Source organism: Hypanus sabinus, chromosome 4 (assembly GCF_030144855.1).
Source record: "Hypanus sabinus isolate sHypSab1 chromosome 4, sHypSab1.hap1, whole genome shotgun sequence".
Classification (NCBI taxonomy): Eukaryota; Metazoa; Chordata; class Chondrichthyes; order Myliobatiformes; family Dasyatidae; genus Hypanus; species Hypanus sabinus.
In genome coordinates this window covers 102,858,079-102,875,584 of record NC_082709.1, presented here as the reverse complement: position 1 = coordinate 102,875,584, position 17,506 = coordinate 102,858,079, and the positions used below count along the sequence as shown (strand labels likewise).

Genomic DNA, 17,506 nt, shown 5'->3' with positions numbered 1-17,506 from the left:
CATTCGGGTGTGCAGTAATGTGACAACAACCCCTGCCGAGCAAAGGCCAGGCCAGAAGCATGTCCATCATCAGGGACTCAAACCACTAGCCGATATCACTGGAGGGACCCCACCGTCAAAGGATTCTTGGCCAGAACCTCAGATGAGCGAAACATATTAATACTGTGGCTAAATTGAGGTTGAAGGTTAAATAGTGACTTGCCTGCTGCCTTTCCCAGATCCATGTTCAGAGAGTGGAACACCATGCAGCTCCTATACCTACCTGGTCAGTTAGCACCCACCTGTCATCTTAAACATTCACTATAATCCCCGACTGGTACAGAGAGTCACAATCTGTACTATTGGCAGCACACATCACCAGGGCTGCTTTGACAGTACCTACTAAACATGGAATCTTCACCCTCTTACAGGACAAAGGCAGCAGGAGTTGTGGGAAAATGTCCTGTATGTCCTTCACCAAACTGCTGCCAACCTGATGTGGAACCATGTTGTGGTTATTATTTCGGAGGACCTGCATTTCCTACTTGACAGCAGTGTGGCAGTGATTCAAAATAGGGCAACATCACCACCCACCTTTATGGCAAATTGGGATGGGCAATAAATGCCAATCTTGCTAGTAATGTACACTTTATTGAAAACATAAATAGTGTAGCATGGGAAAAGGCCCTTCAATCTCCTCATGTTGTGCCAATCTCACTAATCCCATCTGCTGCACGTATAACCATATAACAATTACAGCATGGAAACAGGCCATCTCGGCCCTTCTAGTCTGTGCCGAACGCTTACTCTCACCTAGTCCCACTGACCTGCACTCAGCCCATGACCCTCCATTCCTTTCCTGTCCATATACCTATCCATTTTTTTTTAAATAACAAAATCGAACCTGCCTCTACCACTTCCACTGGAAGCTCGTTCCACACAGTTACCACTCTCTGAGTAAAGAAGTTCCCCCTCATGTTACCCCTAAACTTTTGCCCCTTAACTCTCAACTCATATTGTTTGAATCTCCCTTACTCTCAATGGAAAAAGCCTATCCACATCAAATCTATCTATCCCCCTCATAATTTTTAAATGCCTCTATCAAGTCCCCCCTCAACCTTCTGCGCTCCAAAGAATAAAGATCTGACTTGTTCAATCTTTCCCTGTAACTTAGATGCTGAAACCCAGGTAACATTCTAGTAAATCTCCTCTGTACTCTCTCTATCTTGTTGACATCTTTCCTATAATTCAGTGACCAGAACTGTACACAATACTCCAGATTTGGCCTCACCAATGCCTTGTACAATTTTAAACATTACATCCCAACCCCTATACTCAATGCTCTGATTTTTTTTACCACCCTATCCACATGAGATTCCACCTTCAGGGAACTATGCACCATTATTCTTAAATCACTCTGTTCTACTGCATTCCTCAATGCCCTACCATTTACCATGTATGTCCTATTTGGATTATTCCTATCAAAATGTAGCACCTCACACTTATCAGCATTAAACTCCATCTGCCATCTTTCAGCCCATTCTTCTAACTGGCCTAAATCTCTCTGCAAGCTTTGAAAACCTACTTCATTATCCACAACGCCACCTATCTTAGTATCATCTGCATACTTACTAATCCAATTTACCACCCCATCATCCAGATCCTTAATGTATATGACAAACAACATTGAACCCAGTACAGATCCCTGAGGCACACCACTAGTCACCGGCCTCCAACCTGACAAAACAGTTATCCACCACTACTCTCTGGCATCTCCTATCCAGCCCCTGTTGAATCCATTTTACTACTTCAATATTAATACCTAACGATTGAACTTTCCTAACTAACCTTCCGTGTGGAACCTTGTCAAAGGCCTTACTGAAGTCCATATAGACAACATCCACTGCTTTACCCTTGTCAACTTTCCAAGTAACGTCTTCAAAAAATTCAATAAGATTTGTCAAACATGACCTTTCACCATGCACAAATCCATGTTGACTGTTCCTAATCAGACCCTGTCTATCCAGATAATTATATACACCATCTCTAAGAATACTTTCCACTAATTTACCCACCACTGACGTCAAACTTACAGGCTGATAATTGCTAGGTTTACTCTTAGAACCCCTTTTAAACAATGGAATCACATGAGCAATATGCCAATCCTCTGGCACCATCCCCTTTTCTAATGACATTTGAATGACATGGTTCATATCAATCCATATCTTGCCTGTTTATGTTCCTGTCTGAACACCACTATTGTTCCAGGCATCCATTATTTTTGGTGTTTAAAAAAAATCTCCATTTAAATTTTCCCACTCTCACTCTCACCCTCTAGGATTTGATATTTCGCCCTTCGAAGAAGACTCTTTGTAACCAAATTATGCCTATCACAATTCTCTATACTGTACTTCTTTCAGGTCTCCCCTCAGCTTCTGATGCTCCAGAGCAAACAATCCAAAGTTGTTGAACCATGTTTTATAGTTAATATACTGCAATCCAGGTAGCATCCTGGTGAGTCTCACCTGCACTCTCTCCAAAGCCTCCATATGCTTCCTGTAATGAGGTGACCAGAAATTCACACAATACTCCAAATGTGACCTAACTAAAGTTTTATACAGCTGGAACTTGACTTCCCAACTTTAGTACTCAGTGCCCTGGCTGATGAAGGCAGGCATGTTTTAATTCATTTAAAGCACATTTTTTATTCATTCCCATGCTATATTTTTCTTACGCTTCAGTTCAGACTCACCTCACTCAATAGCTTTGTTAAATGTTATCTTTAAAGAACACTTAAGGTGTCGATCATTGCTCTCTGTCACTGGGGGAAAAATATTCACTGCAATTACCTTGCCTTAAAGTGCCTATATTTGTAGCAGATCAGGAATTTATTGTAGCATCTGAGGATGGAATCTCTGTATATATATCACAGTGAAACCTACCAGTCTTGAATGTTTATTCTCTCCAGTCTGCCATCAGATGTACTCTGATAATAGACTCGATACATTTCAGCTGTAGTTTTATTTCTTAGTGATAACTTTTCTAGATAAATAAACATATGCTCAGACTTTCTCTGAAAGTTCTCAACAATAAGAAATCAGTTGTCCCTTGGTTGTCATGCACTGTTTTGTTTAAGAGTCTGTTGCATGGAAAATTATTGTAAAATGTTGAAGATTAAATATGAGTGCTGTACAAAAATAATTACTGTTTTTTTTTAACTCAGCTATTTGTGATCAGACATAAAACTGACTTACTCTTCTAAGTGGCTGTCTTGGAAATACATTGCACAATGTCCATCGACCTGCATTGGGATCATAGCCCTCCATATGTACACTATCCATATACCTATCCAAAATTCTGTTAAAGGTTGAAATCAAGCTCGCATGCACCACTTGCATTGGGAGCTCATTGCACACTCAACCCTCCAAGTGAAGAAGTTCCCCTCATGTTCCTCTTAAACTCTTCACCTTTCACTTTTAACCTTTGACATCTTGCGCTATCCCTCCGCTCCACTTTTCTATACTAGTTACTTCCCCTCTATCTTTCAATCCAGATGAAGGGCCTTGACCTTAAATGTCGACTGTCATTTCCCTCCACAGATGCTGCATGATATGCTGAGTTCTTCCAGTGTTTTGTGTCTTGTTCCACATTCCAGCATCTACAGCCTCTTGAGTCTTCTGTGTACAAGATTACAGGGCATATGGGCAGCGAGTGAGTAGAATCTGAGAGAGTGGGGTATCAAAGCAATGGGCAAATATGATTAGACTGAAACTACGTTATAATGCCAAACTGATACATCACCTGACAGTAATGTAGAATTATCATGCAGAATAATATTGATCTAAATCTAAATATTGATTAATGCAGATCTCTCAGAGAGGGACAACAATATAAAAGTACAAAGAGATACCAGTAACAAGAGAGCATGATGTGCGAATTATTTATAAGTGGATAACGTCTTTATCCAAGATGTTGAGTCAGGTCTGCTTCTGTTGTTGCTATTCGCTCATCTGCTGTAACGCAGGCAGAATGGAATTGGAAAAGATTAAGATTAAGAGATCTGTAAAGTGTAACATGTGGCCTCAGGGGAACTTTCAGTTTGGTCAGTTATGTCAGCGCTGAGGATGTCCAGCACATTCCTGAGGTTACTTTTATCTGGGCGGCTGTTGAACGGATCATAGTGTCTGGGAGTTCACAACCCAGTTCTTTCGCTGTCCTCTGCTCTCTCGTGGATTTTGCAGGTCTCTCTCTCCCTCTCTCTCTCTCTTCCCTCTATCTCTCCCCTTCTCTCTCTCTCCCCTCTCTCCCCACTCTCTCTTTCTTTTTCTTGCTCTCTCTCACTCTCTCTGCTCCTCTTCCCCTCTTTCTCATGCTCTTGCTTGCCCTGAAGTAAAATTAAAGCAAAGCAGGATGGATTTAGGGAGTCTGCAGACTGTTGTAGCTAACTCTGCCTACATCTCGGCCCGGGTCACTTTTGATGGGCCATCTAATGTCCAGATGACCAGAGATAAAAAGTACCGAGCAAAACTCAAACTGCCACACATCACCCAAAGTGAAAGTCTGAAGGATCAGATTGACACGGAGTTTGAGAGTATTTGCATCAGGCAGCCCATTGGGAAGAGACTGTTCCAACAGTATTTGGACACTGTTGCTGACTACAAGTCAGCTTGTGAGCTCTGGAAAAATATTGAAGACTATGATACAGCAGAAGATGAAGAAAGAGTTCAGAAGGCACGAGATATTATCAGCAAATACTTGGAAATGGGGGCAGAACTCTTCTGTAGCTACTTGGAAGAGAAATGTATTTTGAGGGTCAAGGAGGACTGTGAGAACGTGAGGGAAGATCTGTTCAAGGAATGTAAAGAGCTCACGATGGAATTCTTAAAGAATACTCCCTTTGAGGCTTACAAAGAAAGCATGTACTTCATGAGGTTCCTGCAGTGGAAGTGGCTGGAAGCCCAACCCATTGGAGAGGACTGGTTCCTGGAATTCCGGGTTTTGGGAAAGGGAGGGTTTGGCGAAGTGTCTGCTTGCCAGATGAAAGCGACAGGGAAACTATATGCTTGCAAAAAGCTGAACAAGAAGAGGCTGAAGAAGAGGAAAGGCAACCAGGTAAGTTTGGGCAGATTGAGGCTTGAGCTTTGCACTGATGTGGGGAGGGAAATTACGCAGATTCATCTGCTGCACATGATATGGGTCAGAATAATTGGATGAAGGGGCACAGTGACCTGCTGAAAGGATCAACCTTCTTGTGAACCTGACCTTAGACAAGATTAGAACATGCGCAAGCCTTAGCAACATCTGCCGCTAAACCATTGCTGTGCAGTTTCTAGAGGTGTGAATGAAAATAACAGTTAATGTTTTTTTGGGAGAATATTGAGTTATACAGCATGATATGTGTATATGTGGACCAGCTCATCCATTCCAGCCAAGTTGCCAACCTGAGGTGGTCCCATCTGCCTAAGTTTGGCCCATATCCCTTTCCTATCCACATACCTGTCCAAGTGTCTTATATGCACCTGCTTCTACCACTTCCTCTGGCAGCTCAATCCATATACCCTCTTGCTCGGTCTCCTTTAAATTACTGACAAGTTAGTTGATCGAAGCACAATTGCTAATGCATACAGTTCTAGTGTAACACTTAATTCAAATGAACATTGGGAAATAGAAGATAACATGTGATTCCAGTCAGGGCACAATTGCAATGGAGAGTGTGCAGACAAGGTTCCCCAGAGTGTTGCCTGGGATGGAATGTTTCGATTAAGAAGGGATACTGGGTAGGTTGGGTTTGTTTCCTAAGGAATGGAGGAGACTAGCAGGGAGGGGGGTCCTGACAGAGGTGTACAAAACTATGACAGGCACAGAGAGCATGAATAGTGAAAAATCTTCCACCTTAACATAGATGTATTAAACCAGAGGGCATGGATTTTTAAGGCAAATGGCAGGAGATTAAGAGAGGATTTGAAGAATATATTTTCATGCAGGGTATGATTGCACTCTCAGAGTCTGTGGTGAACGTAATTACTTTAGCAACATTTAACGAGTATCCACATAAGCATTTGGATGGCTAAGGAATAAAAGATTACAGGACAAGTGTTCATGAAGAGAATTGGGAGAGGCGGGTACTAATTGTCCACAGGGATTTGGTGGGCTGGTGGGCTTGTTTCCACGCTCTGTAAGTTTTGAACTGACTTTGTTCTGAATCCACATCGGAACCAACCTGGCTTTCCCTAAAGCAGGTAGAATCAATTTCTATGTGGAAAGGATGAGGAACAAGGGAGAGAGAGAAAAAAAAAACGAAGGTCATGAGTACTATCAGGACGCACAGTGGAGTGGAGTTTTGGAGCTCTCTAAACAACAATAACTTGCATTTATGTAGTGTTTCTAGCATAATGAAACCTCCAGCTGCTTGGGTTGTGAGGGCTTAGTTCAAAACTGAGGTGGATAGATTTGTCTTACCAGAATAAGAATCATGTTTATTATCACTGATAAATGTAATGAAATTTATTGTTTTGCAGCAGCAGTGTAGTGCAATACATAAAATTTCTATAAACAGCAATAAGGATATATAAAAATGTATAAATAGTGCAAAAAGGGAGCAAAATAGTGAGATTGTGTTCATAGGTTCATGAACCGTTCAGATATCTGATGGCAAAGAGGAAAAAGCTGTTCCTTAAGCATTGAGTACGCATCTTCAGGTTCCTGCATCTCCTCCCTGCTGGTACTAATGAGGAGAGGGCATGTAAGGACTCTTCATGTTACTCCGGGCTTGCTTTTCTGGTGCTTTGTGTACTTGCTTCCTGACTTCCACCAGAGACAAACTGGAGTTCACAAAGAAGTCTGTTGTCTGGGTATTAGTTGCCAAAATTCTATTTGATTATTACTCCCTCTAATAAACCCAATAGATTCTGCAGATGCTGGAAATCTTGAGCAACACACAAAATGCTGGAGTCAGACAGCATTTACAGATGGAAATAGGTAATCAACATTTTAGACTGAGACTTTTCATTGGAACTGGAAAGGGAGGGGCCAAAAGCCAGAAGTTGGGAGAGGGGAAGGTGTACAAATTGGCAAGTGATAGGTGAAACCAGGTGAGGGGAGGGGCATGATTTAAGAAAGTGGGTTAGGATAGGTGAATGAGATACAGTGCGTTACCCATTCTTTTTTATATGTTTTTCAATTTTTTTAATGTTCTTTGCGTGTAAAATGTTGCCTTTTGTTCCAAATCACATCGCTGGCTATTGAAAACAGATTCTCTTTATTTGTTCTGTTTAACTCCTGCATCATTTAAAACATTCTACTGAATCTTCCCTCTCAATGGAAGATTATCCTTTCTCAATCCTGAGATCCCTCATCCCCCAATCAAGTAAATCTTTTCTATGTCCTCTCCAAAGCTTTAATGACCTTTCTAATGTATGTTCCCAGAGCTAAACGGTTTGCTTCATGGGTTTAGCATAGCTCCCTGGCTTTTGTGTTCTAATCCACTATTAAAAATATTCACATGCCTTGTTAACCAGTCCTACCACCACTGGCATGATGATTAAAATCACCTTCTGGTGTTGTGCTGTCTCTCATCTATCATTTATTACCACTTATTGTTTACTTCCAAGTGTTGTGTCATTGCCAGTTCTAAAATGATACTGCGTATCACTCATCCAGGATCACTAAAATAAATGATCTGCTCACGAACATAATCCTGTTTGTGGGAGTTTTAGAGAGATACAGCTGGGAAACAGGCTTGTGTCTGTTCCAGCTATGACACTAATCCCATTTGCCAGCACATGGTCCATATCACTTCATTCTTTGCCTGCTCATGTACCTGTCTGAAATGTTGCTTGCACCATTTCTCTAACCTCGTAAGAAGGTTATCCATTCATCCATTTTATTTCTGCCAACCAATCAGAGATTCCTGTTTCTCTAAGCCATATACCTCCCCAGTCCATTGACATTAGCCATTCTCCAGTTCAGTACATGTTCTAGACTGCTGGTTGCCACCTCTAACAATTCCATGATGCCACGGTAATTATTTTCAATATTTTGACATTCCCCACCCATTCCATTTCAATTTCTGATATTGGCTCGTTCCTAAAAGGGAATTAAAAAAATGATACTGAGATGGTGACGGTCTTTCTCCAGTTGATGTCCCTCTCTTTAATATCTTTGTAAATATGTTCCACTACCCCATTCCCTTCACTGGGTGGCCAGAAATGCACCATGGCTCCCTCACTGTTAGTCAACTTTCTTCAACTCTTTTGAAGTTGAAACACAAAGCATGACAATTCCCTTCCTTATCTTTTCTGAAAGCTTTCTAACATGAATATTATGTTTATATCCTCCCTTTCTTCATAACTCTCAGATCATTAAATTTATAAGCTATCATGCATTTACCAAAGTTGTGCTGATTTTGCACTTCCATTCAAGACAAACCTTGTGGATGGTATACTTAGCTTTGTCCAGACTCCTAATAGCAAGAAAGGTCAGGCTTGGGGTCACAGGCTCTCCTTGGGTTCAACTTAATATCAGAGAACGTATGGAGTACATAACCCGAAACTCTTTCTCCACAAAAAAGAAAACAACCCAAAGAATGAATGACAGAGAGCATTAGAACTCCAAAACCTCTCCCCTCCCACACACAAGCAGAAGCAAAAGCATAAACCCTTCCCTCCCCTCCCTCCACTTACTCCAGCTAAAGTATCAATCCCCCCCCCCCCCCCCCCCATCGCCCACCCTGCAAGCAATAGCAAGGTCCCCAAATAGACCATGATCTCGAGCCCATCCCAACTCTTCAACATCTCAGACAGGCTCTCTCTCTCTAACAAGGGAGAACAAGAGATTGCTCCTGTACAGTGAGAGGGCAGATCAACAGCTCACTGTTACAATCTGCCGCATCGCTTGTCTGAGTTCCCTTACTCAAGGACCATCAGACTCTCACTCACCATCGAGAGAGAGAGAGAGAGAGAGAGAGAGAGAGGGATTGCTTGAGTGCAGGGGTCTTACACCAAACACCACCTGCTGTCTCGATATTTCAGTCTACTGCAATACTTCAATCAGGTCATCTGTAGGGCTGCATTCTGAAGGCCCACATCCTCCAGGCTGTACCTGGAGAAATTGAAATGCCAAGCTGCATGGCAAATCTGAGAGTAAAAAACCCACTGCCTGTGGTGTGAGCTACAGTCGTAGGTCATGAACTCCGACAGGATCCCAGCCACCTAGAAAAGAAAAAGAAAGAGACCTGAGAAGAAAAGGATAAGCTGTTTTTCAGACAAGCAGGAAGAAGTTGCCTGTGTCAGCAAAAACTTCTGGCGCCATCTTTAGCTCCTTCCAGTTGTTTGTGCTCTTAGGGGTTTTGATGAAGAGTTAAATCCTGTATCTAGAACATAGCTCCTTCCTATTCCTGTTCACCTCTAATAAGACTGTTCCTTCTTGTCATTCCAGTCCATCCAATCCATTTGAGATATTTTGTCCAATCACAGTCACAAAATTACCTTCTACTTACCACTTCACCAGTGCATGAGTATTAACTAATCAGGTCCAGAGAGCCATGTGACAGACTGATCGATGTATAAGGACCACAATCTCCTTGGCTCCTGAAATTGACGAGGTTTTGGTTTTTACCAGGTATGTCTTTAAGGTATCCCCTATCACACCTCACTTCACCTGCTTCTAGCTGTCCATGTCCTCATTGCCGTTGGGACTCTCAGAACAATTTATGATTCAAAATCTTGTCATCAATTATTAAAACTGTATAGAAATTCCAGTATTAAATATAAAACGTATAGGAATTCCTTGTCTCTGAGGGCAGCGAATCTCTGCAATTCTCTGCTTGCGAATATTGGATCACTGGATATATTTAAGGTAGAGATGGATAACTATTTGAAAGATTGAGGAATTGAGGTTTGTGGGGAAATAGCAGGGAAGAAGTGTTGAGGCCAGTATAGATCCACAAGGTTCATATTAAATGGCGGGGCTGTGTTGAGGGGCTGAGTGGCCTACTCCTACTCCTGTTATCCTCTGTTCTTGTGTTCAGTCAGTCCCAATGAATTCACCTCCCCTCCTCTGATTGTAATCAGCCTCCTGGCTTGTACTCCAGTACATCCTCAGAAAGCCTCACTGACATCCTTCACCCTGTACGTTGCTACATCCACATGTCTGTTAAGTTGAACCGATCTTTTATTCCTTGGTGCTTGTTTTAACCCTCTGATGACCACAATATGTATTCCAAGCCCAACCTTAACGGTTTATTGCCTTCTGTTTTGGATTGGAATTTGAAAATCCACCATGTAGAAGCATCCCTTTTACTAAACCCAACGAGAGCATGAGGCATTTTCTAAGGATTCTGATTTCCTATTTGGCTTAGATTTTATGCTTATACTATAGGCAAAGGCCTTGCATCTGCAGAGTTACAAGATTTAGTCGGCATTGAGTGCAGCAGAATGGAGCTGGTACTCCTAATGAAGGCTCTAGACCTGAAGTGTTGACTGTCTATCCCCCTCAATAGCTGCTACCTGACCTGCTCCAGATTTTCATAATCTGCAGTCTTTTGCATCTGCATGAGGAAGGAACTGCCTGGGTATATCCTGTCCACAAAAGCAGAACAAATCCAATCCAGACTACTGGAGTTGGGATTGGAATTGGTTTTTTATTGTTACATGTACTGAGCTACAGTGAAAAGCTTTGTTTTGTGCACTATCCATGGGGGATAATTTCAAAACACAAGTATGTTGAGGTAGTACAAGTGAGTGCAGAGTCTAGCATTACAGCTACAGAGAAAGTGCTGATGTCCAGTGGACAATAAGGTGTAAGGTCCACAGTGAGGTAGATTGTGAGATCAACAGTTCACATTAAGTTCAGGAGGTCCAGTGGAGAGTCTGATAACATCAGGTTGGAAAATATCCATGGGCCTGGTGCTGCGTGTTTTCAAGCTGTTGTATTTTGTCCAGTGGAAGGGAAGAGAAAAGGAACGGCCATGATGGAAGAGATCTTTGTTTATGATCAAAATCAAGTTTAATTATCATTCAACCACACACGAGCACAGCTAAATGAAATAGTGTTCCTCTGGGGCTAAGGTGCGAAACACATTACCAACAGCACACACAAGATGCATATAGTACATCGAACATAGCCACATTAAAAAATGTAATGAATGAACGCTCACTTGCACGCAATCCAACTTGTCTGCCATCGCGTGAACACTGGAGGGCAGGACTGATGGGAGGGGCCTGCCCCCCCCCCCCAATCCAGCATGGACGCCGTGCCACAGCACCTCTGGCTGTCTTTCCTGGGCGGCTGCAACAGGTACCAGATCAAGCTACAACCAGGGACACGCAGCTTTCTGCTGTTGTTCTTGCCAATCAACTGGTGAGCTGGACGATGTATTCTACATTACCAATGTCCAACAGGGTCTTGCAATCACAGAAAATGTGACTATCTCTCACTGTTAGACTGCACACTGCCTTTGGCTTTACACACTGACTCCAACACCCTCCTGTAGCAGGCAACAGCTCAGCTCACACTAAATCCAGCTCTTTTGCTATCAAGCAACTCACTGACAGGATAGACCTGCAGTACCTGAAGTTCTCAATGTCCAGCAGTGTCTAGTGAATGTAAAAAAAAGTTTAAAAAAGACAAAAACACATTTGGTTGGCCCCAGAGAGGCTGCTGTGTCTGAGCGCGATGCCATTTTACCAGAAACATTTTGTTGGCTGCATTCCCAAGTGTAGACAGACTCCACAGCAAGGAGGCTGGTTTTCACCATGGACTGAGCTTTGTCTTTAGCTCTCTGCAGTTTCCTGTCCAATCATCTAATCACTTAATCAGCAAAGTGCTGCGAAGTATCATTGAGAGGAAAAGCCCTCCCTACCTTTGGGCACATCTACAAGGAGTGCTGCCATAAGAAAGCAGTATCCATTGTCAAAAGTGCCCATCGTCCAGGCCATGCTGTCTTCTCGTTGCTGCTGTTGGGAAGGAGGTATATCTGCCCTTGGTCCCACGTCACCAGGTTCTGGAACAGTTATTTACCCTTCAACCATCAGGCTCCAGATGAGGTAAACATCCTCTCCATATCAAGGCTTTTCAATTCTGGAATCATTTTTGTGAACCTTCTTTGAACCCTCTCCAATGTAAGCACATCCTTTCTTAGATAAGGGACCCAAAACTGCTCCAAAACTGACCCAAAAATACCCCAAACGAAGCCTCACCAGTGCTTTATAGACATTACATCCTTGTTTTTCTAATCCTTGTAATTCTAATCCTGTCAAAATGAATGCAACATTGCATTTGCCTTCCTCAACCTGCAAATTAGCCTTTAGGGAATCCTGCACAAGGACTCCCAAGTCCCTTTGCACCTCAGATTTTAGAAGTTTCTCTCCATTTAGAAAATAGTCTATGCTTTTATATCTTCTACCAAAGTGCATGACCATACACTTCCTGAAACTGTATTCCATCTGCCACTTCTTTGCCCATCCTCCTAATCTAAGTCCTTTTGTAGCCTCCCTGCTTCCTCAACACTACCTGTCCCTCCACCATAACTTTGTATCATCTGCACTTGGCCTTCATTCAAAATAATTGACATATAATGTAAAAAGAATCAGTTCCAACATAGACCCCTGTGTAACACCACTAGTCACCGACAGGCAACCAGAAAAGGCTCCCTTTATTCACACACTTCGTCTCCTATTAATCAACCAATGCTCTATCCATGCTAGTACATTTCCTGTAATACCATGGGCTCTTACTTTGTTAAGCAGCCTCATGTGCAGCACCTTGTCAAAGGCCTTCTGAAAATCCAAGTGCACAACATTCACTGGTTCCCGTTTGTCTATCCTGCTTGTTATTTCTTCAAAGAATTCCAACAGATTTGTCAGGCAAGGTTTTCCCTCAGGAAACCATGCTGATTTTGGCCTCCACGAGGAAATCTGCAGATGCTGGAAATTCAAGCAACACACACAAAATGCTGGTGGAACGCAGCAGGCCAGGCAGCATCTATAGGGAGAAACGCTGTCGACGTTTCGGGCCGAGACCCTTCGTCAGGACTAACCGAAAGGAGAGATAGTAAGAGATTTGAAAGTAGTGGGGGGAGGGGGAAATGTGAAATGATAGGAGAAGACCGGAGAGGGTGGGGTGAAGCTAAGAGCTGGAAAGGTGATTGGCAAAAGTGTTACCGAGCTGGAGAAGGAAAGGATCATGGGACGGGAGGCCTCGGGAGAAAGAAAGGGGAAGGGGGGGGAGCACCAGAGGGAGATGGAGAACAGGCAAACAACTAAATATGTCAGGGATGGGGTAAGAAGGGGAGGAGGGGCATTAAGGAAAGTTAGAGAAGTCAATGTTCATGCCTTCAGGTTGAAGGCTACCCAGCCGGTATATAAGATGTTCCTCCAACCTAAGTTTGGATTCATTTTGACAGTAGAAGAGGCCATGGATAGACATATCAGAATGGGAATGGGACGTGGAATTAAAATGTGTGGCCACTGGGAGATCCTGCTTTCTCTGGCAGACCGAGTGTAGGTGTTCAGCGAAACGGTCTCCCAGTCTGCGTCAGGTCTCATCAATATATAAAAGACCACACCGGGAGCACCGGACGCAGTATACCACACCAGCCGACTCACAGGTGAAGTGTCGACTTTAGCCTATTTTATTGTACCCAAAACCATTGTGCTCCATAACAATCAACTTCAATATCTTACCAACTCCTGAGGTGAGATTAACTACTGGCCTGTAACTTCCTTCCTTCTGCTTCTATTCCTCCTTGAAGAGTGGAGTGAATATGCAATTTTCCAGTCTTCTGGAACTATTCCAGAATCCATGCACATACATATTTTCCTGAAAGTGGTGACAGAGCCAAGACGATGAAGAAGTTGTGTGGTATGTTTACTTTTATCAGTCTGGACAACGAATTCAAGAGTTGGGACGTCATGTTACAAATAGACATAACTGCACTTGGAGTATTGTGTGCAGTTCTGGGCTCAATTCTCCAGTCTAGCTGAAGAATCCTGATCCAAAAGTGGCTGTCCTTTCCCTTCACAGATGCTTCCTGACTTGCTGTTCCTTGAGCTGTTTGTGTGTTACTCTAAATCCCAGCACCTTGTACGTCTATTCCTAACATTGTGTTCTCAACAACGTTGCCTATCAATCAGTCAATCAGCAGATGCTCTTCATAATGTCAAATGTAAGAATATTGATTGTAAGCAAAGTCATTCTAAAATGGTTTACCAGCATGCTGGCTCAGAAGTTATGTACTATGTTAACATCTACACCCTCCTGGTCTGGTAAACAAGGAGGACAGTCCCTTGTGGCGAATGTACATGGAGGGTACTAGAGATACCTGATGGTATCTGGTGGACCTGAGGAGGGCTAAGGCACCGGTGACCTATGTCTGTCTGTCTGTATATGGCATGCTCACTGTCCACAGCAGGTAAGGTGGTGGAAAGGAGGGCTGAGAAGGTAAATGCACATCAGTTACTGCCTACTGTTCAGAGTCGTTGGAGACTGGGCCCCAGTTACTGCAGATACTGTAGCTAAGTACTGTTCCAATGCCATTTACAATTCACCAATGACACCACTGTTGTTGGTAGAATCATGGATGGTGACAAGGAGACAGACAGGAGTGAGACTGGCCACCTGGGTGAGTGGTGTCGTAAAAGCAACCTTGCACTTAACACCAGTAAAACCAAGGAAAGGGAAGTCAGTCTGTAACCAGCTGCTAGCTGTAAATAACAAATTTTCATAGTATCTATTCCCTGGTGTGAATGCCTGTGACAAGAAGCTCGAACACTGACATTGGTGGTAGTGGGCCAGTGGGATTAGACAGTAGGTGCTGAACTCCAGTCAGTGTGCACTGAGCTGGGCAGTGTGGGGTATTGTACCTCAGTCACTCTGAATGATGGGTTGGTATTGGGTCCATAAAATACAAGATGGGCTGTCTCAGTCTCTGAATGGTGGGAACATATCGGAGCTTGCTTTCATTTCCTAGACTTCTAGTCCCCAAAATTTGCTGTGAAACCCACTTTAGCATACTGAGGAAATAGCAGAATTTACTTGAGTTCCTTGAGGATAGAATAGGGAGGGTTGATAGAGGGGTACTTGTAGATGTAGTGAATTTAAATATACAAAAGGTGTTTGACAAAGTGCCACAGTGCAAACTGGTGTACAGATTAAAAGCCCATGGTATTGCGGAAAGTGTGTTAAAATGGATTGAGAACTGACTGCCTCATAGAAAACAGAGAGGTGTCATAAATGGGTCCTTTACTGAAAGGAGCTTTAGTGAAGTGAGGATCGGAATTACGTTTATTATCACTGGCATGTGACGTGAAATTTGTTAATTTAGCAGTACATAATCTAGCAGAGAGAGGGAAAAAATAATAATAAATAAACAAGTAAATCAAGTACGTGTATTGAATAGATATTTAAAAATGTGCAAAAACAGAAATACTGTATATTTAAAAAAAAGTGAGGTAGTGTCCAAGGGTTCAATGTCCATTTAGGAATCGGATGGCAGAGGGGAAGAAGCTGTTCCTGAATTGCTGAGTGTGTGCCTTCAAGCTTCTGTACCTCCTACCTGATGGTAACAGTGAGAAAAGGGCATGCCCTGGGTGCTGGAGGTCCTTAATAATGGACGCTGCCTTTCTGAGACACTGCTCCCTGAAGGTGTCCTGGGTACTTTGTAGGCTAGTACCCAAGATGGAGCTGACTAGATTCACAACCCTCTGCAGCTCCTTTCAGTCCTGTGCAGTAGCCCCTCCATACCAGACAGTGATGCAGCCTGTCAGAATGCTCTCCACGGTACAATTATAGAAGTTTTTGAGTGTATTTGTTGACATGCCAAATCTCTTCAAACTCCTAATAAAGTATAGTTGCTGTCTTGCCTTCTTTATGACTGCATCAATGTGTTGGGACCAGGTGAGGTCCTCAGAGATCTCGACACCCAGGAACTTAAAGCTGCTCACTCTCTCCATCTTTAATCCCTCTATGAGGATTGGTATGTGTTCCTTCATCTTACCCTTCCTGAAGTTCACAATCAGTTCTTTTGTCTTATTGACGTTGAGTGCCAGATTGTTGCTGCGGCACCACTCCACTAGTTGGCATATCTCACTCCTGTACGCTCTCTCGTCATCACCTGAGATTCTACCAACAATGATTGTATCATCAGCAAATTTATAAATGGTATTTGTCACACAGTCGTGTGTATAAAGAGAGTAGAGCAGTGGGCTAAGCACACCCCTGAGGCGCGCCAATGTTGATCGTCAGCGAGGAGGATATGTTATCATCGATCCGCACAGATTGTGGTCTTCCGGTTAGGAAGTTGTGGATCCAATTGCAGAGGGAGGTACAGAGACCCAGTTTCTGTAACTTATCAGTCGGGATTGACAATAGACAATAGGTGCAGAAGTGGACCATTCGGCCCTTCGAGCCTGCACTGCCATTTTGAGATCATAGCTGATCATCTACTATCACTACCCAGTTCCTGCCTTGTCCCTATATCCCTTGATTCCCCTATCCATAAGATACCTATCTAGCTCCTTCTTGAAAGCATCCAGAAAATTGGCCTCCACTACCTTCCGAGGCAGTGTATTCCAGACCCCCACAACTCTCTGGGAGAAGAAGTTTTTCCTTAACTCTGTCCTAAATGACTTACCCCTTGTTCTCAAACCATGACCTCTGGTACTGGACTCTCCCAACATCTGGAACATATTTCCTGCCTCTATCTTGTCCAATCCCTTAATAATCTTATATGTTGCATTCAGATCCCCTCTCAATCTCCTTAATTCCAGTGTGTACAAGCCCAGTCTCTCTAACCTCTCTGCGTAAGACAGTCCAGTCATCCCAGGAATTAACCTCGTGAATCTACGCTGCACTTCCTCTACAGCCAGGATGTCCTTCCTTAACCCTGGAGACCAAAACTTTACACAATACTCCAGGTGTGGTCTCACCAGGGCCCTGTACAAATGCAAGAGGATTTCCTTGCTCTTGTATTCAATTCCCGTTGTAATAAAGGCCAACATTCCATTAGCCTTCTTCACTGCCTGCTGCACTTGCTCATTTACCTTCAGTGACTGATGAACAAGGACTCCTAGATCTCTTTGTATTTCTCCCTTACCTAACTCTACACCGTTCAGATAATAATATGCCTTCCTGTTCTTACTCCCAAAGTGGATAACCTCACACTTATTCACATTAAACGTCATCTGCCAAGTATCTGCCCACTCACCCAGCCTATCCAAGTCACCCTGACTTCTCCTAACATCCTCATCACATGTCACACTGCCACCCAGCTTAGTATCATCAGCAAACTTGCTGATGTTATTCTCAATGCCTTCATCTAAACCGTTGATGTAAATCGTGAACAGCTGTGGTCCCAATACCAAGCCCTGTGGCACCCCACTAGTCACCACCCGCCATTCCGAGAAACACCCATTCACCGCTACCCTTTGCTTTCTATCTGCCAACCAGTTTTCTATCCATGTCAATATCTTCCCCCCAATGCCATGAGCTCTGATTTTATCCACCAATCTCCTATGTGGGACCTTATCAA

General features: G+C 43.2%; 1 protein-coding gene across 1 annotated transcript in view; it reads left to right on the top strand.

Moving 5' to 3' along the window:
- The first annotated feature begins 4,389 nt into the window (after window positions 1–4,389).
- The window catches only part of grk1a (G protein-coupled receptor kinase 1 a), a 52,997-nt gene continuing 39,880 nt past the window's right edge, over window positions 4,390–17,506 (top strand). The window contains exon 1 of the mRNA XM_059967774.1: window positions 4,390–5,091. Within this exon, the coding sequence (XP_059823757.1) occupies window positions 4,390–5,091 (702 nt within the window). The remainder of the gene's footprint in view (window positions 5,092–17,506) is intronic.